The sequence below is a fragment of the Eschrichtius robustus genome, chromosome 3 (genome assembly GCF_028021215.1).
Source record: "Eschrichtius robustus isolate mEscRob2 chromosome 3, mEscRob2.pri, whole genome shotgun sequence".
NCBI classification, from domain to species: domain Eukaryota; kingdom Metazoa; phylum Chordata; class Mammalia; order Artiodactyla; family Eschrichtiidae; genus Eschrichtius; species Eschrichtius robustus.
In genome coordinates this window covers 82194345-82217050 of record NC_090826.1, presented here as the reverse complement: position 1 = coordinate 82217050, position 22706 = coordinate 82194345, and the positions used below count along the sequence as shown (strand labels likewise).

General features: G+C 38.7%; 1 protein-coding gene across 3 annotated transcripts in view; it reads right to left on the bottom strand.

Moving 5' to 3' along the window:
- MTF2 (metal response element binding transcription factor 2) overlaps window positions 1–22266 on the bottom strand; it is a 78830-nt gene extending 56564 nt beyond the window's left edge. For 2 of the 3 annotated variants that reach the window (XM_068540319.1, XM_068540322.1), the window contains exon 1: window positions 22023–22266. In XM_068540319.1, coding sequence (XP_068396420.1) covers window positions 22023–22027 — 5 coding nt within the window. In that variant the 5' untranslated portion in view covers window positions 22028–22266. Of the gene's footprint in view, window positions 1–11870; window positions 11944–22022 lie in introns of all 3 variants that reach the window. The other variant, XM_068540320.1, reaches the window with a different exon arrangement.
- Between the last annotated feature and the right edge of the window lie 440 nt (window positions 22267–22706).

Below are 22706 nucleotides of genomic sequence, written 5' to 3'. Positions count from 1 at the left end.
ATGTCTCTTTTGCCTCCTTTAATCTCAACTTTATCCCTGTCCTTGTTTTGTTGTTTTGTATTTTTAACACTCAACATTTTTTCATGTCAGCTATCTTGGTAGCATGCTACACATTCTGGATTTGCCTTATCCTTTCCTCATGATTAAAGTTAAACAGTTTTAGCAAAGACACTACATAGGTGATACTGTGTGTTTACCTGTTTCCTGTGTGTATGTGTCTGTGTGTGTCTCCATCCTCCAAAATACTGCACACTCCACAAAAGCAGTGAAAATGTCTATGCTGTTCCACAATATATCTCTAGCATCTAAAACTATATCCCACATTATAAGGTCCTCAATAATATTTGTTGAATAAGAAAATAAATTCTCCATAGCATATAGCACTAAATTATAGTACTTTCTTCAAGATGAGCACCCAACAGATATCTGTTGATGTTAGTTCATGATTAAAAGGTAATGTAAAAGATACATGCACCCCCAATGTTCACAGCAGCACTATTTACAATAGACAAGACATGGAAGCAACCTAAATGTCCAATGACAGATGGATAAAGAAGATATGGGTGTGTGTGTGTGTGTGTGTGTGTGTGTGTGTGTGTGTGTGTAATGGAATATTACTCAGCCGTAAAAAAGAAATAATGACATTTGCAGCAACATGGATGGACGTAGAGATTATCATGCTAAATGAAGTAAGCAAGACAGAGAAAAACAAATATTGTATGATATCACTTGTATGTGGAATCTTTAAACAAAAAAATGATATAAATGAACAAGAAAACAAACTTGTGGTTACCAAGGGGGAAAGGGGGGAGGGCTAAATTAGGAGTTTGGGATTAACATATACACACTGCTATGTGTATAGATAACTAGCAAGGACCTAAAATAGATAACTAGCAAGGACCTACTGCATAACACATGGAACTATACTCAATATTTTGTAATAACTATAAGGTAAAAGAATCTGAAAAAGAAAAAATATATATATAACAATCACTTTACTGTACACCTGAAACTAACACAACATTGTAAACCAACTATACTTCAATAAAAATAATTAAATTAAAAAACTCACAAATCCCTGTTTTTAAAAAAAAAAAAAGGTAATGTCATTAGGATCCAAAACTACATTATGAGGAGAATATTTTGAAATTCAGTATAAATGTATTTTTAGTACTAGGTAAGCATTCTTAACCAGAGCTGCATAAACTACTCTTCGAATAGAGAATTCATGAACTGCTATCAAAAAGTCCTCAACTGGGGCTTCCCTGGTGGCGCAGTGGTTGAGAATCTGCCTGCCAATGCAGGGGACACGGGTTCGAGCCCTGGTCTGGGAAGATCCCACATGCCACGGAGCAACTGGGCCCGTGAGCCATAACTGCTGAGCCTGCGCGTCTGGAGCCTGTGCTCCACAACAAGAGAGGCCGCGACAGTGAGGGGCCCGCGCACCGCGATGAAGAGTGGCCCCCGCTCGCCGCAACTAGAGAAAGCCCTTGCACAGAAACGAAGACCCAACATAGCAATCAATCAATCAGTCAATAAATAAATCTTTAAAAAAAAAAAAAGTCCTCAACTGTCAATAGAGGAGTTCAAGTTTCCATAAAGAAACTTTAAACTGTGAGGAGGAAATGATGATCTCTCTTCTCATTGAAAACTGGTTTATTTTGTTTCTATATGTTTAAAACATCTTAATATCATAAAACTATAATTCTTAAAAAAAAAAAAAAACCTCACCTAGGAATAGTAAAGCAGCAGTATTTGTGCCAGATAGTCCTCAAAGAGCTGAGTTCTTTTTTTGGTGTGTATTAACAACTTAGCTTATGTCTAGTTATAGCACCTAAGCTTTTTGAAAAATATGTGTTTACCATTTTTCTCCTATGTACACACTTTCAGAAAGAAGAACTTGGCGGAAGGTCTGCTGGGGCACTCAATTCCTTCACTCACAAGGTAGAGTCTAATCAGAGAAAAAAGAAGCTACAAATATTAAATACCTCAACTTTCTCCCACCCCTTTTCCCCTAAACCTATCCACAAAAGCAAGTACCTAACAAGCTTCTCTAAGAAAGAAAAGCCTCTTCTCTCCAGTATGAGAGCGAGATCTCGCATTGAGAATCTCACTTTACCAATTATTTCCTTTCCTTTATTTTATTTATTTATTTTTTTTTAAAAGAAATTCACGTTCTTTTATTTATTTATGACTATGTTGAGTCTTCATTTCTGTGCGAGGGCTTTTCTCCGGTTGCGGCGAGCGGGGGCCACTCTTCATCGCAGTGCGCGGGCCTCTCACCATCGCGGCCTCTCTTGTTGTGGAGCACAGGCTCCAGACGCGCAGGCTCAGTAATTGTGGCTCACGAGCCCAGTTGCTCCGTGGCATGTGGGATCTTCCCAGACCAGGGCTCGAACCCGTGTCCCCTGCATTGGCAGGCAGATTCTCAACCACTGCGCCACCAGGGAAGCCCTTTCCTTTATTTTAAATCTCCAACTCTCCTTGGTGTAAATCTGCCGTAACCAAAATCAAATTAAAAACAAACAAAAACAACAAAAGTCTTTACAAACTACATCTCCATTTTTCTCATTCTTTTCACCAATAAACGTTAAAAAGCACACTCCACTTAATCCATAGCAAATTGACAGTCCTAATTAACAGTTGCATCAAAGACCTCCAAATGACCCAATACCAGACAATGCTCTAATTTCAGTTCTCATTGTACCTAAATCTTTACATAATAACTGATGATCATGACATACTGCTTGAAATTCACTTCTCTTAGTTTCTAAAATACTCCTCACCCCTAGTGCACGACTCTTCTCTCCCATCTATCTGACATTTCCTGTTACTGATTCTTCCTCCTTTGCCAACCCTTTAAATGGTGGAGTTGCCTAGGGTTCCCTCCTCTTGTGCTACATGTTCTGCTTGTCCTAAGTAGTCATGTTCTCCTAACGCTTCACCTAATTTTTGTCTGTTGACAATTTCTAAATCTTTCATCTCCAGCCCCATCCTATCTCAAAAGCTTCTGACCCTCATTTGGAACTGCCCACTAGACACCTCAACCTGGATTCTCCCAGCACCTTTAACTTAACAAAACTAACATTCTCTTCAAATTCCTCCCCTTTCTCCAGTATTCCCTATCTCAGCTAATTCCATTACTATCTGACCATCTCTATCTAGAAATTTGTTATCCTTGATTCCTCCCTAATCCTCTTCCCTAACCCTCCAAATATTCACCAAATCCTGCTGATTCTCCCTTAAAGACCACCTCCCAAATATCACCTATAACCACAGCCTTATTTCAGATCATTATCAGCTCTCACCTGCACTATTACCATCAACTCCTAACTGATCTTTTTGCCACCAACCCCACCACTTATTTAATGCACTTTCAATTTGCTGTAAGGAAAACCTGTTTTAGCCACTCACTCCTTTGCTTAAAGAGCTCCAGTGGGCCCTATGCCTAGAGAAGTCATTAACTAAAGGACATATAATTTTCACATTTTAACTCTATGAAATGCAAATCTGCCTTACAACTGCTGGTAACTCCTAATCACTAACTAGCCAAGCAGCAGCAGCAAAGTACTCCTCACTGCCAGTGCATATGCATACAATAAGAACACCAGCATCAAAACATAGAGAATGGGTATCAGAAGCCACTGGGGAGAAAATATTAGAGAAAATACTGAGGCACCTTCTATCCCTCCGGGAAACAAATGATTATGGGTGAAGTCTGGGTACACATAGTAAATCAGACATGTTCAGCTGGTCTCCTAAAGTGAGAATCAAGAAAAGACCTGCTCTACTTCACTATAAACCTGCAATAGAGACCATCACCAATCTTTATATAATTATTTTAATTCTTATATAGATTAGTTTAGGAAATACTATCACCAATATTCATGATGGCACCAAAATTGACACTGTGAGGGAAAGCTATGCTATAAAACTCAAGTAGTGATTCAGAATCCACACACACACACACAAAAACTATTAGAACTAATAAATCAGTTCAGCAAGGTTGCAGAATACAAGATTAACATACAAAAATCAATAGTGTTTCTATATACTAGCAATGAACAATCAGAAAATGAAATTAAGAAAAAATTCCATTTGCAATAGTACCAAAAAGAACAAAATACTTAGGCATAAATTTAACAAAAAAGTGGAAGGCTTGTACAACGAAAACTACACAACAGAGAGAGGAATTAAATAAGACCTAAATGAATGGAAAGTCATCCCATGTTCATAGATGTTAACACTGTTAAGATGGCAATACTTCCCAAATTGACATAAACATTCAATGCAATATCTATCAATATACAGGTGCCTTTTCTGCAGAAACTGACAGATCTTAAAATTCACATAAAGCAAGGAACACAGAATACCTAAGTAACCTTGGAAAAGAATGACAAAACTAGTTTAAGCACGCCCCAATTTCAGAACTTAAAGCAAAAGTAATCAAGATGTTATGATACAGGCATAAGGACACATAAGTGGAGGGAATGAAATCAAGAATCCAGAAACAAACGCTTACGTTTATGGTCAATTGATCTTTGAAAAGATTGCCAAAACAATTCCATAGGGAAAGAAGAGTTTTTTAACAAATGATTCGAGGGAACTGGTATTCACATGTAAAAAGAATAAAGCTGGACACTTACCTCACACCATACACAAAAATTAACATAAAATAGATCATAGACTAAATGTAAGAGCTAAAACTATATAGTTCTTAGAAAAAAAGCATAGGAGTAAATCTTTGTGACCTTGTGTTAGGCAATAGTTTCTCAGATATGACATCAAAAGCACAAGCAAAAAAAGAAAAAGGGATAAATTAAACTTCATCAAAATTAAAAACTTCTGTGCTTCAAAGGACACCATCAAGTGAAAAGACAATCCACAGGAGAAAATAATTGCACATCATACATCTGATAAGGGACTTGTATCCAAAATATACAAAGAATGCTTACAACTCTCAGTAAAAAGAGAAATAATCCAATTTGTTTTTAAATAGGCAAAGGACCTGAATAGACAGTTCTTCAAAGAAGGTATACAACAGGCCAATAACTACAGGGTTTAAAACACGCTCAACAACATTAGCCATCGGGGTAATCCAAATCAAAACCACGATGAGATACCACTGCACACCCACTAGGATGATTATAATCAAAAAGACAGACAAGTACAAGCAAGGATGTGGAGAAACTGCAACCCTTAGTTGCTGGTGAGGCTGTAAAAGGGTTCAGGGTCTTTGGAAGATGGTTTGGCAGTTCCTCAAAACTTTAAACACAGAGGTATCATCTGACCCAGCAATTCCACTCCTAGCTACGTATCCAAGAGAAATGGAAGCATGTGTCCATACAAACCCTGTGCATGTATGTTTATAGTAGCATTACTCATAACAGCTAAAAAGTGGGGAAAAAAAAAACCAATGTCCATTAACTGATGAATAAACAAAATACATGTCTATATAATGAAATATATTTTAGCCATAAAAAGGAAATACTGATACATGCTACAACATGGATGTACCTTGAAAACATTATGCTAGGTGAAAGAAGCCAAACATAAAAGGCCACAAAATGTATGATTTTACTTATATGAAATGTCCAGGATAGGCAAAACATAAACCCACAAAGTAGATTAGTGGTTTTCAGGGGCTAGGGGGAAGAGGCGGAAATGAAGAATGAATGCTAATTGGTATGGGGTTTCTTTTTGGGGTAATAAAATGTTCTAAAATTAGATAATGGTGATGATTCTACACTCTATGAATTTTTTTAAAAGACACTGAATTGTATACTCTAAAAGGATGAATTATAATGGCATATGAAGTATCTCAATAAAAATGTTATTTTTGGGCTTCCCTGGTGGCGCAGTGGTTGAGAATCTGCCTGCCAATGCAGGGGACACGGGTTCGAGCCCTGGTCTGGGAAGATCCCACATGCCGCGGAGCAACTAGGCCCGTGAGCCACAACTACTGAGCCTGCGCGTCTGGAGCCTGTGCTCCGCAACAAGAGAGGCCGCGATAGTGAGAGGCCCGCGCACCGCGATGAAGAGTGGCCCCCGCTTGCCACAACTAGAGAAAGCCCTCACACAGAAACGAAGACCCAACACAGCCAATAAATAAATAAATAATAAAAGTGTAAAAAAAAAAAAAATGTTATTTTTTTAACTGTTTTTTTTTAAGTAATTCAAAACAAGCAAATTTTTAACAGAAAGAAGTCATAGAAATACCTTAACCCAATGTCCTTTATACTTTCCTTTTTATGTTTATACAAGAATGATAGATAATAAAAAGCTGTCTTTCAATCGGCATAAAATTAAAATTCTACATGATAAGCTCTGTGTTCCAGCTTAATTAATAGGGCCTTTTCTTTCTTAATGATACACTAAATAATAGCACATCCTGCAATTGTTGGCATCTCATAGTTGATGAAATACAGCATTTTACAGAGTTGTAATGAGTATCTTGGCAGGAAAAAACATTTTTCATTTTGTGTAATTATTTTAGTGCGTATTAAAAATATATTCATTCCTAAACTGATGGTTATTATAAAGTTAAATGAGTTAAAGTTAATATAAAGAAAACCATTTAGTAAATAATAATAGAGATACTCAGATATGGCAAGAAATCACTTTGGCAACAAAATTAAGTTTAAGAAACACATTGGTCAAAAGAATAAAGTTTAAATCCCTACAAAATATAAAATGCTTCCGTAAGTTAACCTCTCATACAATCCTCATTCCCACTCCCCAATATTCCAATCACAACAATAATTCATTATTTCTCATTATTCCTGTGAGATGACGTTGTCAACAAACAGACCATAAAGGGCTTTATCTGTTACGTTTGGAACTTATAAACATTACAGGCTCACTCAGTATTCACACGATATTGGTTCCAGGACCCCCACCCCCCACCCCTTCTCCCCTGACCCCTCAGACACCAAAATCCAAGGATGCTCTAGTCCTTCATATAAAATGGTATAGTATTTGCATATAACGTATCTTCCCATATACTTTAAATCATCTCTTGGTTACTTATAATACCTAATACGATGTAAAGGCTGTGTAAAGAGTTGTCAATGCAAGACAAATTCAATTTTTGCTTTTGGGAACTTTCTGGAATTTTTTTCCTATATATTTTCCATCTAAGGTTGGTTGAATCCACGAATGCAGAACTCCACAGATATAAGGGCTGACTGTATTTCTAAATCTTTTTTTGTTTTCCCACCTTGGCCCAATGTTCCTGAAAATCCCATTAATAACAGCAACTCGCTACAGCAGGGGTCCCCAACCCCCCCCCCCCCGGGCCACGGACCGGTACCAGTCTGTGGCCTGTTAGGAACCAGGCCCCACAGGAGGAGGTGAGCGGCAGGTGAGCAAGCTAAGCTTCATCTGTATTTACAGCCAGTCCCCATGGCTCGCATTACCACCTGAGCTCCGCCCCTAGTCAGATCAGCTATAGGAGCACGAACCCTACTGTGAAATGCGCATGCGAGGAATGTAGGTTGCGCGCTCCCTATGAGAATCTAATGCCTGATGATCTGAGGTGGAGCTGAGGCGGTGATGCTAGCACTGGGGAGCAGCTGCAAATACAGATTATCATTAGCAGAGAGGTCTGACTACACATAGACCATAATAAATCAATTGCTTGCAGACTCAAATCAAAACCCTATCAGTGAGTGGCAAGTGACAATTAAGCTGCATCTGGTGGCAGGCTTTATAGTGAGTTGATGTACTTCAATTGTACAGCTGCACCTGGTGGCAGGCTTTAAGTCAGAATCCGACACTTATTTTAGTCCGCACATGGCCCGCCCATTGTTTTATTTACCACTTCCGTCCGCCCCTCTTTCCTGCACTGCGCACTTGTCTCAGTCAGTTTTGGTAAGCTCACAGGCTAACCCTAGCCAAAATGAGTAAAAAACAAACGTTGCTGGAGAGCTTCTTTGAAAAGAGGGAAGACCCGATGATGAGACAGCAAAAGACTCTAAGACTGCCAACAAAAAGAAAGCTGCATTTAAAAGAAAATACCAAGAATGCTACTAAAATTATGGGTTCATTGCAACAGGTGATTCACATTCTCCAAGCCCGCTTTGTATAATATGTGGCAACCGGCTATCCAACGAAGCCATGAAACCTTCAAAACTGCTTTGCCACATGCAGACCAAGCACCCTGCATTAAAAGACAAGCCTTTGGAGTTTTTCTAAAGAAAAAAACGTAAACACGAAGAACAGAAGCAATTATTGAAGGCCACCACTTCATCAAATGTGTCTGCACTGTGAACATCATTCTTAGTGGCTAACTGCATTGCTAAAGCTAAGAAGCCCTTTACCACTGGTGAAGAGTGGATCCTGCCTGCTGCTAAGGACATTTGTTGTGAACTTTTAGGAGAGGCTGCAGTTCAAAAGGTGGCACGTGTTCCTCTTTCAGCTAGCACCATAACTAGATGAAATGACAAAACAGCAGAGAACATTGAGGCACAATTGTTAGAGGATTAACAAATCACCATGGTACACAATCCAGGTTGATGAGTCTACCGATGTTGACAACAAGGCAACAATGCGTGTTTTTGTTCGATATATTTTTCAGGAGGATGTGCATGAGGATATGCTATGTGCGCTTTTGTCGCCAACCAACACCAGCTGCAGAACTATTCAAGTCTTTGAATGATTACATATCAAGAAAACTCAATTGGTCATTTTGTGTCGGCATGCACGGACAGAGCGGCTGCCGCGACTGGACGGCTTTCTGGTTTCACTACTTGGGTCGAAGAGGTCACTTCTGAATGTGAGTCTATGCACTGTGTCATCCAGAGAAGTGCTGGCTAGCCGAAAAATGTCACCTGAATTTAACGTTTTACAGGATCTGATTAAAATTATCAACCACATTAAAGCACATGCCCTTAATTCACATCTGTTCATGCAGCTCTGTGAGGAGATGGACGCAGAGCACACACGTCTTCTCTTACACACATAAGTGAGATGTCTTTCTAAACGTAGATCACTGGCCAGAGTTTTTGAGTTATGAGAGCTGCTCCAGAGATTTCTTTTAGAAAAACAGTCACCACTGGCAGCACATTTCAGTGACACACAATGGGTCGCAAAACTTGCTTACTTGTGTGACATATTCAACCTGCTCAACGAACTCAATCTGTCACTTCAAGGGAAAACTGTGTTCAGGTTGGCAAATAAAGTGGCTGCATTCTAAGCCAAACTGGAATTATGGGGGCAACAAGTGAACACTGGGATTTTTGACATGTTTCAAACATTAGCAGAGATTTTGAAAGAGACTGAATCAGGGCCTTCTTTCTCCCAGCTGGTGCATGATCACCTCTCTCAGCTTTCAAAAGAGTCTGAGCATTGCTTCCCAACCACAAAAGACCCCCAAGCTGGGAAGGAATGGATCCGCGACCCATTTGTGAATAAGTCGGGTGAATCAACTTTGTCCGTGCTAAAAGAGGATCGACTGCTTGAGATTGCAAATGACGGTGGCCTTAAAAGTATGTTTGAGACAACTTCAAATCTCCATATGTTCAAGGCGGAATATCCTGAGACTGCCACAAAAACAATGAAAAGCCTGCTTCCATTTCCAACATCCTATCTTTGTGAAGCAGGGTTTTCTGCAGTGACAGCAACCAAAACAAGATTACAGAGTAGAACGGACAGAAGCAACACACTTCGGGTGTCACTGTCTCCCATCACCCCCACATGGGACCATCTAGTTGCAGGAAAACAAGCTCAAGGCTCCCACTCTGCATTATGGTGACTTGTATAATTATTTCATTATATACTACAATGTAATAATAATAGAAATAAAGTGCACATTAAATGTAATGCGCTTGAATCATCCCGAAACCATGCCCCCACCCACCCTGGTCCGTGGAAAAATTGTCTTCCACGAAACCGGTCCCTGGTGCTAAAAAGGTTCAGGACCGCTGCACTACAGCATTAGTTCTCTTTCCTTTCATTTCTACTCCCCTTCCCCCTTTTACTGAGGGGAGGAAGGGACTTTTTTTTTTTTTAATTTATTTATTTATTTATTTTTGGATGTGTTGGGTCTTAGTTTCTGTGCAAGGGCTTTCTCCAGTTGCGGCGAGCGGGGGCCACTCTTCATCGCGGTGCGCGGGCCTCTCACCGTCGCGGCCTCTCCCATTACGGAGCACAGGCTCCAGACGCGCAGGCTCAGTAGTTGTGGCTCACGGGCCTAGCCGCTCCGCGGCATGTGGGATCTTCCCGGACCGGGGCACGAACCCGTGTCCCCTGCATTGGCAGGTGGATTCCTAACCACTGCGCCACCAGGGAAGCCCGAAGGGACTATTTTTAAATATACCTCCCCATGTTCCTGAGATGTCACCATTCTTGAGCAGCTTCTCAAGAATTGGCTGCCTCCTCTACATCTAACCATCATTGGTATGACCAGCTGCTGGCTTTGGGAGCAAAGGAAGGAAAAAAAAAAAAAAGTGAGGGTTCAACTCACAAGGAGAGTGCCTGAAAAGAACTAAGAAGGGTGAATGAGGGCTGGTGTCCCAATGCCTTTCACATTCTGGCACATGGGAAGCAGAAGGAAGCTAGCTACCCACATTTCATCATGAATTAAACCCTGCCGTGCCAGGTACCCAAGCATGTATTGCCTCCTGACTTAATAATATTGAAAAATTACAATATAAAAGACAAAGCCCAAGAAAACAGATTACAAAGGAAACAATCCAGGGACAGAGAACTTAAAAAATAAAGTCTATGGGAATTCCCTGGCAGTCCAGTAGTTAGGACTCAGCACTTTCACTGCCAGGGCCCTGGGTTCCATCCTTGGTCAGGGAACTAAGATACTGTAAGCTGCAGTCAAAATAAACAAATAAATAAACAAATAAAGTCTAATTAATATACATAGAAAAAAATTAAGGATATGTTGCATCCAAACATTGAAAACATGATGATGTAAAAAAGGAACAATCAGAATCCAAGAATGAGCTCCTGAAATTAAAAATATGATTTAAAAAAATCTTTAATTGAACTGGAAAAATAAGTCAATGAAAATATCCCCAGATTATTGGGGGGCGGGGGGGGGGGGGAGGGTAAATGATCAAGGAAATGGAGAATATAAAAGAAAAGAGGCCTTCAACAAAGAGACAATGCACAGAACCAAAAAAATTTTTTTGATCCACGTGTATATTTTCATCTCTAAAAAGTAGGTCTAGTTTGCATACTGCTCATAACATGCCCTTTTTCTTTTTTTTTACAATTTAACAGTGTATTTGAAACATCTTTCCATATCTAGAAATATATTTCCACAGCACCTTTTTATTTTTACTAGTTAATATTTATCTTACATTGAGATACAATTGACATACACTATATTAGTTTCCTGGATACAATATGATTTGATATTTAAATATATTGTGAAATGACAACAAAAAGTCTAGTTAACATCAGTTAGCAATAAGTCTAGTTAACACCAGTTACCAGTTACAATTTTTTCTCCTGTATGAGACTTTTAAGATCTACTCAACTTTCAAATACACAATAGAGTATTACTATCTACAGTCACTATGCTGTACATGACATCCCCATAACTTTATTTTATAACTGGAAGTTTGTACCTGTTGACCCCCTTCACCCATTTTGTCCAACCCACACCCACAGCCCACAACTCTGGCAACCACCAATCTGTTCTCTGTATCTGAGCTTGGGTTTTTTGGTTGTTGTTCTTGTTTTAGATTCCACATGTAAGTGAGATCATACAGTATTTGTCTTTCTCTGTCTGACTTATTTTACTTAGCATAATGCCCTTAAGGTCCAGTCACCACGTTGTCACAAACTGCAAGATCTCATTCTTTTTTATGGCTGAATAATATTCCATGACACACACACATACACATCCCTACCTCATTTTCTTTATCCATTCATCCACCGATAGACACTCAGGTTGCCTCCAGGTCTTTGTTATTATAAATAATGCTGCAATGAACATGGAAAGTATATACAGTTGACCCTTGAACAAGTAGGAGGTTAGGCGCACCAACCAACCCCCAACCCCCACCACAAGGCACAGTCAAAATCTGAGTGCTGCTATCTCTACCTCAAAAACAAAGGAACTGATAAATGACTCACCCAAGGTCAGGAAGCTGAAATAGTCTTGGATAGAATCATAACCAAATCCTAGTTCTTTTGATTCCACATATTGTGATCTCTAATCAAACACAAACTTTCCCCCCACACTTAGTTAAAGACCTGTAAAATGAAAATACAGGTACTATATTTGTGGAAAAAAATCCACATAAAGGTGAATCCGCACACTTCAAACCTGTGTCATTCTAGGTCAACTGGGTATCTTTTCGAGTTAGTGTTTCCGTTTTCTTGAAATAAATACCCAGAAATGGAACTGCTGGATCATATGGTAGTCCTATTTTTAATTTTTTGAGGAAACACCATACTGTTTTTCATAGTGGCTGCACCAATTTACATTCCTACCAACAGTGCCCAAGGATTCCTTTTCTCTACATCCTCACCAACACTTGTTATTTCTTGCCTTTTTGGTAACAGCCAATCTAACAGGTGTGAGGGAATATTATTTTTTAAATAATAATAAAAGAAAATTTCCCAAGGTTGAAAAGAGACAAAAATCTTCAAAATGATAGGACTTTCAAAGTACTGATTTTCAAAAACCCTAAATCTGCATGAAATTGCATAACACTGAAAACAGAAGACTCGATAAGCTTCCGAAGAGAAAAATCAAGTTACCTACAAAAGAATGAGAATCAGAATTAGAGTTAAGATTCTAGAAGATAATGGACTGCCTCAAAATTGTGAAGAAAAATAAAGTTCAAACTAGAATCCCAATCAGCCGAACCAAATTTGAAAAAAATGAAGGCATATAAAATAAATGTTAAGATCTTAAACCAAGATTTGAGGATTTGGCTCTAGTAAAGTGAGGAAGTATCCCCCAAGAAAGAAAAAACATGGGATGCAGGAAACAGTGCACCCAACCCAAGAGAGCAACAGAGAGAATCCCCACAATGGCAGCCATGAAAAAAATCTAGAGCACAACCAGTCTGGACCAGAAAAAGAAAGAAAAAAAAAAAAGGTTCCAAAGAGTGGTGTTTGAGGAAAAAGGAGAATTAACAAACTAGACAGTTTAAGACAGTTTAAGACACCAGAAAAATTTACAGATAAGACAAAGGCAGAGAAAACATAAAAAAGTGTTAGAAATTTTAAGGGAAAAAAAGTGTTACATGAAAGGAACAGTAATCATGGTTCTATCCGGCACAGCAGACGATAATATTTACTTGGTCAAGATCATATAAAAGCTGCTTATTAATCTTCAATCTTTAGAATCAACTATAAACAAGACAGATAATTATGGCTAAGAAGAGAATATTAAATGTTATCAAAATTTAAAACAGAAAAGCAATGTGAAAATGACAAAAATTGAGCAGTGGAAGGAGGAAGAGAAACCAAGGCAAAGAAAGGGAGTTTAATAATACTTGCCTTATGAGGTGGAGGAATAAAGTCCAAAACTGATGGGATATGAAAAAAGGTTTAAGTTTAAAGTTAAGGAACTAACTAGTAGAAAACCCAAAAAATTGGAAAGGGGAAAAGAAAAGAAATGTAGGGCAAAAGTGAACTGAATCTTTATCACGGCAGAATCTTTATGTCTTTATACAGCAAAATGTCTAAAGTGAGTAAATCAAATAGTAGTATAAAAGTATCACTTAGCATTATGGAGACAATGAGCAGAACAAAGGAATATAACACTTAAAATAATTCCGTCTCAAAGCAGGACTCAGGAGGCCTGAAGACTGTAGCTGTTCATTTAAATCCTTCTGTTTCTATACTGGTAATTTTAGTCAACTACATGCATTACCCCACTAAAGGAAATTTTAAAGTGTTTAGCATAAGTGAAAAATATGCTTAAAAAGAAGGCAATGACGTGGAGTAACTAAGCCCATGCACCACAACTGCTGAGGCTGCACTCTGGAGCCCGTGTGCCACAACTACTGGAGCCCGTGCTCCTCAACAAGAGAAGCCACCGCAGTGAGAAGCCCGCGCACCGCAATGAAGAGCAGCCCCCACTCGCCAGCCACGCGCAGCAGAGAAGACCCAGTGTAGCCAAAAATAAATTTATAAAAAAAAAAAAAAAAAGGCGGCAATGAGACTAAAAAAGGCACTTTTGGTAGCTGAATGATATACGTTTTAAAGTTTTTTAATATTTAAATTTTCTACAGTGAGTGTATGATATATATGTCTTTATTAATAAAAGTTTAAATGAGAGCTGAAGTTGAAACTATTTTTTCAAAGAGCTTGGCTACATAAAGGAGAGAGGGCTACAAACATCTGGATAAGGATACAAGGTTAAGGTGAATGGCTTTTTCTGTTTTTAAGTATGAAAAGTCTTGACCATGTTTCTAATATGAAAGGAGAATATCAAAAGATAACTGAAAACACAAGTCAGAAAAATTGAATCTTTAAGGGAAAGACCAGTCTTGAATCAAAGAAGGTACATTTCTTCTGATGTGAGGTTGGGTACATTTATAGTTAAGTTGGTACATGTGAAGATAGGAAGTTGAAGCAGTTCATGGTGGGGTTTTTTTTTTTTTTAACATCTTTATTGGAGTATAATTGCTTTACAATATTGTGTTAGTTTCTGCTGCATAACAAAGTGAATCAGCTGTGTATACATACATCCCCATATCCCCTCCCTCTTGCGTCTCCCTCCCACCCTCACTATCCCACCCCTCTAGGTGGTCACAAAGCATGGAGCTGATCTCCCTGTGCTGATCTCCCTGTGCTATGCAGCTGCTTCCACTAGCTATCTATTTTACATTTGGTAGTGTATATATGTCAATGCTACTCTCTCACTTTGTCCCAGCTTACCCTTCCCCCTCCCCGTGTCCTCAAGTCCATTCTCTACGTCTGCGTCTTTATTCCTGTCCTGAAGCAGTTCATGTTTGAGAGCCTCGAATTTTTTCCAAGAAGAGACAAAAATCTGCTTAAGGAGAGAAGCCAGGAATGCTAAACACCCTGCAATGCATAAAACCACCCTAACTCCCTAAAGAAAGAGTAGACTGAAGAAGCAGGTCTCAAGGTATGGTACCTGGCGATCTATGAGCTCTACAAAGTCCTAGCTAGTTTCAAAATAATATTAAGACATTATGTGCCTTTTTCACTCATTCTCCCAGAACTGTAGAGTGGAATTTTCCAGGGACTAAATGATATGTGATGATTTCACTCTTAAGATTAATGGGGTGTACACATATGTATTCTCATTTTTTTTTTCAATAGTAAAGACCTTCTTTTTTTTTTATTATTATTTATTTTTTTAATTTTTGGCTGTGTTGGGTCTTCGTTTCTGCGCGAGGGCTTTCTCCAGTTGCAGCAAGCGGGGGCCACTCTTCATCACGGTGCGCGGGCCTCTCACTATCGCGGCCTCTCTTGTTGCGGAGCACAGGCTCCAGACGCACAGGCTCAGTAGTTGTGGCTCACGGGCCTAGTTGCTCCGCGGCATGTGGGATCTTCCCAGACCAGGGCTCGAACCCATGTCCCCTGCATTGGCAGGCAGATTCTCAACCACTGCGCCACCAGGGAAGCCCTGTATTCTCATTTTTAAATTTTCTTAGTTTTAATTTATAATCAGTAAATATTAATAGATAACCCATGTAAAAGTTCTTGGGGTCCTCAAGAATTAAGACTGTAAAGGGGTCCTAAGACCAAAAAATTTGAGAATCACTGCACTAGTGAATTCTGTAAGGATATTCTAAATTTTTAATCTTTGCAAATAACCACTTTTTGTTTGTTCCTCTCTAATGAACAGCAATAAAACTCTTGAAACAAAAAAATTGAAAAACATCATATTCTGCAGCCTGTTTTTGAAAAAGAAAAATCTAAGAGATGAATTTAGACATAAAGTGGAAAAGACTGAAAAAATAGAAAAGAGGACATTCAGGAGAAACTTGACTTGGGGAAGAATTCTATCCCCCTCGACAATTCTCATCAACCTAAAGGAAAAACAGTGCCCATTGTTTTCATTATAATCTAGAAACTTATTTTAGTTTTAGAAAGTTCCTAGAAGGTCATCTACTTCCTAGCTAATGAAAAAAAAAAAAAAATCCCTCCTTATAATATCCCTAAATAAGATGATCATCTAGCCTCTGTTTAAATGCTTCCCCGAAAGGAGAATTCTCTACCTCACAATACCTAAATGCAATTTTATAAAACATTTAACAGGTTCACAAGGTTCCCAGACTACAAAGTTCCATTAACTACTTTATTAACCACTTATTTAAAAGATTTTAAATGAGTGTGATGGAAACACTACTAAAATATTTTTCTTTTTCATTTCAAGTGTGAAAAACATGCCTATTATTAGTCTTTCCTTTGTATAGCTCTTAGTAATGTTTTAATAAGAAGTGGTAAGTTTCTAAACTTGACCCTAGAACAAAATTTAGTACTTCTTAACCCTGGCTGCAAAACAAAATCAAGTGGGAAAAAATTTTAAACACAAACGTATATAAAAGCCTGCACCAAATCTCTCAAATCAGAATCTCTAGGGTATGAGTTCTAAGAAACTGGTCTTGTTTGTTTTGGTTTTTCGGTTTTTTATTGATAGCTCTATGGGTGCTTATCTTACCTCAATTAGATCTATCAGCACTGGTCATCCCAAAACACCAAGGGCCAGTATTTTCAAATTTTAACTAAATATGGTTTTAAAAAATTCAACATCTGGTTCAGTAACACTTCTAAATATATTATACTCAACAGTGTACATGGCAGTTTAGTTAACATGTCTGAAGTCATAATTATGAACAGGGCAAAATAATTTATTCATTCAGTGTTAGACATACTCATCATCTGGAGAGAAAAGTTGTAGAGGATGTTTTTAGTGCATAGGTTTCATTACAGGTATACCTGATTCTCTTGTTCTATACAACAACTCTTCTGGGAAAAGATTCTGGAAAATAATACTAACCAATTACACTGCACCTAGAGTTTATAAAGTGCTTTCTCCTTTATTTTCCTTCTTGACCCTCCCAACAATCCTGTGAATAACACATGTGGGTAACACCCCCATTTTACAGGTAAAGAAACTAAAACTGCTGCGGATCTAGCAGATTAAACAAAGACCCCAATCTTCTGAGTATACATTCAGTACTTTCCAGTAGACACCTGTGTCTTTCCACTCCACCCCCCACTACAACTTAAAAAAATTGTGGGAGCTTTTTCTGCAATGTAAACTTCACTAGTAAGGGTAGAGAAAAACAAATGCGCATCTTTAGTTTGTTTTTAGAACCTGACTGACCGAAACCAAACCAATTTGACCTGTTCTTGCTATGCCTGCTTTGGTCCACTTTTGTCCCCCTAATTTTTATTTTTTAATCAAACATTTTAGTTTGAGATAATTGTAGATTTATATGCAGTGTAAGAAATAATAAATTCCATGTAACTCTTACCAAGTGGAAGCATCTTTGATATAGCATTTTATACTACAGAATAATATCACAACCAAAAATATTTGATACCAAGATACCAATATTTCCATCATCACAAGGATCCCTCACATTGCCCTGTGCCCTTAATTTTTAAATCCTCATCTTAGGCAACATTTGGAAGTAAATACTCATTAAGTCCCTGCTCAGTTTTATCCACTCAAAATAAGAGAACTGTCTTCATAAGCCATTAAAAAAAACCTTCATGTTCCACAAAGTACTGGTTAGGATTGTCACCACATAATGTAAGATTCTTAAGCCACTACTAAAATATCCTTTGCATAATGGGATTTTTCAAGCTAAGACTGCAGTTCTAGTTTCATGAAACAAAAATTTTAACAGATATGCATACTGAATGGTTCCATTATATAAAGTTCTATTCAAAATTAAAGTGAACAGTAATTAGGGAGAGAGAAGACTGAAAAAGGCTACATGTGAGCTTCCTAGAGAGAAGTATTCTACACCATGATAGGCTTATGAGAAACACAGTTATATCCACTTGTCAAAACCGTACTGGAATTAGGCAATGGTTTCTTAGATATGACATCAAAAGCACAAGCAAAAAAAGAAAAAGGGATAAATTAAACTTCATCAAAATTAAAAACTTCTGTGCTTCAAAGGACACCATCAAGTGAAAAGACAATCCACAGGAGAAAATAATTGCACATCATACATCTGATAAGGGACTTGTATCCAAAATATACAAAGAATGCTTACAACTCTCAGTAAAAAGAGAAATAATCCAATTTGTTTTTAAATAGGCAAAGGACCTAAATAGTTCTTCAAAGAAGGTATACAACAGGCCAATAACTACAGGGTTTAAAACACGCTCAACAACATTAGCCATCGGGGTAATGCAAATCAAAACCACGATGAGATACCACTGCACACCCACTAGGATGATTATAATCAAAAAGACAGACACGTACAAGCAAGGATGTGGAGAAACTGGAACCCTCATAGTTGCTGGTGAGGCTGTAAAAGGGTGCAGGGTCTTTGGAAAATGGCTTGGCATTTCCTCAAAACGTTAAACACAGAGGTATCACCTGACCCAGCAATTCCACTCCTAGCTATGTATCCAAGAGAAATGGAAGCATGTGTCCATACAAACCCTGTACATGTTATGTTTATAGTAGCATTATTCATAATAGCCAAAAAGTGGGAAAAAAACAATGTCAATCAACTGATGAATGAATAAACAAAATATAGTATGTACATACAATGAAATATATTTTAGCCATAAAAAGGAAATACTGATACGTGCTACAACATGGATGTACTCTGAAAACATTATGCTAGGTGAAAGAAGCCAAACACAAAAGGCCACAAAAATGTATGAGTCCATTCATATGAAATGTCCATGACAGGCAAAATATAAACACAGAAAGTAGATTAGTGGTTGTCCGGGGTAGGGAGGAATGGAGAGTGACTACTAATGGATACAGACTTTCATTCTGGAGTAATAAAATGCTCTGAAATTAGATAATGGTGACGGTTGCACAACTCTGAATATACTAAAAAGCACTGAATTATAACTTAAAAGGGTATATACATGTGAGTTATGTATATATAAATATAATACATGCATTATATCTCAATTAAGCTATTATTAAAAGTGTAGAGTTAAGATCTTCAAGATGTATAAATTTTCCCTCAAAAAACTTTAAAAAATAATAAAAACAAAGGAGTGGGGAGGGGGTAGAAGTACAGATGAAACAAGCATGGATACAAAACAGTTCATTATACTTCTGTTCACTTTGTATGTGCTTGAAATTTTATGTGTAAAAATAACAAAATAAATTATTTTAAATAGCAAGGTAAACTAATTTTCCTAAAATCCATTTTTGTTGTTTTTGACAAAGGAAAAAGAATCTTACATCTTAAAAAGACCAGAGACGTTGATACCTTCATTATTCTTTTGCAATGTTATATGAAAACAGAGAAATGACAGAAGACATGATGTGTGGCAAAAATGAAGATTACTTCATCTTAAAAACGTACAAAGAGAATTTGACTCTCCCTAGTTCAAAGATAGTTCTGAATCTCCTTAGTTCAAAGACAGTTCCTTAGTTCCTGTGGTTTCCATGGTTGATGGGTGTGACAATGCCTAATAAATGAATGCAATAATACTATGCTGTCCAATACAGCAGCCACATATGGCCATTTAAATTTTAATTTTAATGAAATAAATTAAATTATAAATTCAATTATCAGCCTCACCAGTTACATTTGTAGTGTTCAACGCCACATTGGCCTATGGCTATCATACTGGATACAGCAGATATAGGTAACTGCCATCATTGCAGAAAGTTCTATTGGACAACACTACTCGAATACATAAAAAACATCCAAAGAGAAACTACCATATTCCAATTTAGGATTGTTATACTGTATTTTGCTGCAAGAAACAAATCTTGAAAAACAGGGGAAACAAAGCATAAAAATATCAACCAAGGCGTATCATTCATGGAAGTTTAGACTAACTAAAGCTGAAGTTAAATTTTACTTTCAGAACCACCAAGCTACAGATGTTGGCCATGGCAACTGCTCAGAGGCAAATTTCCCCATCTGTTAAAATAGATTATCACTATACTGCCAGTTTCCTAAAGTCAGATGTAAAGATTATGCTGAAATATAAATAAAGCAAATTATCCTTTCAGTCAAAGATCTAACGAAAAGGTATATTTATAATCCATGACATCAAAGAACTTATGACCCACAGCAAAATACACAGGATAAAATCCCTTTCCTAACTGAGCTTTGAGGTAACAGGCATAATTAAAAGCATAATTAAATATATTTTGTTTCATCTAGGAAAAAAAGTTTAACCAGATGATTTCTATACTTCTAGTTCTAAAATTGTGTGTGCATTTCATCATGATAGGTATAGATTTCCGTTAATGCCCATTGACATGAATATGCAGTTATCAGGAAACAGGTGCACTCTTAATTCAAATACTTTAGAATATTTTTAGTACTTAAAAAAAAATGAAGGCGAGCAAATTTAAAATATGAATTCAAATAGATTTTTATATTAGGAACCTAAAAAAACAAGAAGTTTCACCTTGTATTCCCTTTGCAAGCTATCACTACAAATGCTTGGAGTGTGAATAACATTCCATATATCAAGAATAGAAAAGACATTTAAAGTCAGCTCTTTCCTTGCCAAAACTACTGGGCATTTAAAGCTGTTCGTCAAAATGGCTCCATTTAAAGCATTTCAAACCTCTGAAAAGGTCACTCAATAATTTAAGTACATTTTATTTTACTCACATTAAATACTTTTAAATTCACTGTCTTTGCAATCCACTGCTCAAAAAAGAAATTCTCAAGGGAGAATGAAAACATGGAAATTGAAACCAGCCTATAGGCAAAGTGTACAGAAGGGTCACCTGGAATCAATCTGAAGGAGAAAGTTACTACTACCGGAGCATCTGGAGTCAAATTAAATCAGGCACTATTTACATATTTCTAGTTCTATACTGATCTCACATGGTGCTTTCTTACGTTATACACGGGCCTACCTAGGTTTATATATTTGTATTAGTAAATGGGTTCTATCTTTAACCAAAGTTAAATGTTTTAAAGAATAGAATAGCATTCCATATCCCTTCACCCATTGTTCAGGAACCCTCACAGTTCGTCAAATCACCCCGATAAATCCATCTGTTCCCTCTAGCTGCTTCCAAAGAAAAATTCTAGCAACCAAGACGCCAGACTGTAAAACACGTAGTTGAGAGTTCTGGCACTACTAAAACATGTTAAGAAATCTTGGCAAATTAGTTTAAAATCCCTTCAACCGTAAGTACCTCAATTGTAAAAATGAATACAATAATACAAGTCTACATCCAAGCAGGCATACGAGTTAGATTTAATTAAAAAGAAAACTGTCTCAAATTTTTGGTAGGCTCCGAATATAAGGTACCTCTCCCCCATCTCACACTTTCCCTTCCACTTCTTCCCCTTAAGCTTTCAGGGTTTGCTCTCATGTTCTACTTAGTGTTCCCCTTATCCTCCTACTCCATCCTGCCCTTCTACTCTACCCCCATACTCCAATTCCATACAATTCCACCACCCTCCCGTTTCAAGCTGCTACTTCCCTTTGCGGCCCCTAAGGTCCCAGGCAACCCCTGGACTCTGGTCCCCCCCATCTCCCTCAGTCCCCGTTTCCTAACGGCTCCTCCCCTCGGTTCCCCACCCCCTCATCACCAGGTTCATCCTGCCCCTCCAACCGTCTCCCGCCCCCAGGTTCCGTCCTGCCCCTCCAAACACAGCTTCCCCGTCTCAACGTTTCATCTTGTTCCTCCAACCGACTTCCCCAACGCCCTGCTCGCTCCTTTAGTCCCTATTTTCTCCAACACCCAACTGACTACTCCTTTACATCCATTCTTTTCAACATATACATATATGCAAGGCACCCCCATACGTACACTGGAGCCCCCACCCCCACCTCGAGCCTCCATCTTTCCCTTTTATACTTGCTTCCTTTCTTCCTCCTCCCCACCCCCTCCACCTCCTCCGGAAGAGCCTGGTTCCCAGGCCAAGGTCTCTCACCTCATTCGGTCACTTCAGTGGTGCCAACCGCTTCATACAGGAAAAAACAACCAATCACGACCCCGTGGGCGCTTCCCCTGCGAGTCCGAGCACTTACCGGGCACCCGCCCCACCGGGCACCCCGCACATACACACGCACAAACCGAGGTCCTGGGGACGAAGGTTGGGGGGGTAGAGTGAGCGTTCTTACAGCGGCCTCAAACACAGCCCACTTCGCTACAACCCTTCGCCATTTTGGTTTCCCGCGGACTGCCGGTGCATTGTGGGAGCGCAGAAAGACTCCGGGGCCGAATGGCAGCTCTCCAGAGCCGCGAGGGGGCGGAGACTGCGTGGTGAGCGCGGAAGAACACCGCGCCCTGCGTCCGCGGTCGAGACTGAACAAAGAAGGACTCTTTAACTTTGCGGTGCGGCTAAGTCCTTCCGCCGCCGGCGCTAACACAATAGTGAACACTGAGCTTGGGAGTGTAGGGTGTCCTGCTGCTGTTTGTGTTGCAGAGGAACGCTTGTGTCCAACTTTCACACTGCATGTTCTGTTCCTGAGAAATGGGACGGTGCTCGCTACGTCTTGCCTTGCCAGTATCCTTTCTGTGGAGAAAATCTCTTATCTTCACCCTGAGACCTGCTGTTCGAATTTCATTCAGCGGGGAAGAGACCCTGGATGTCAGAATTATATTTTGTTCGGCG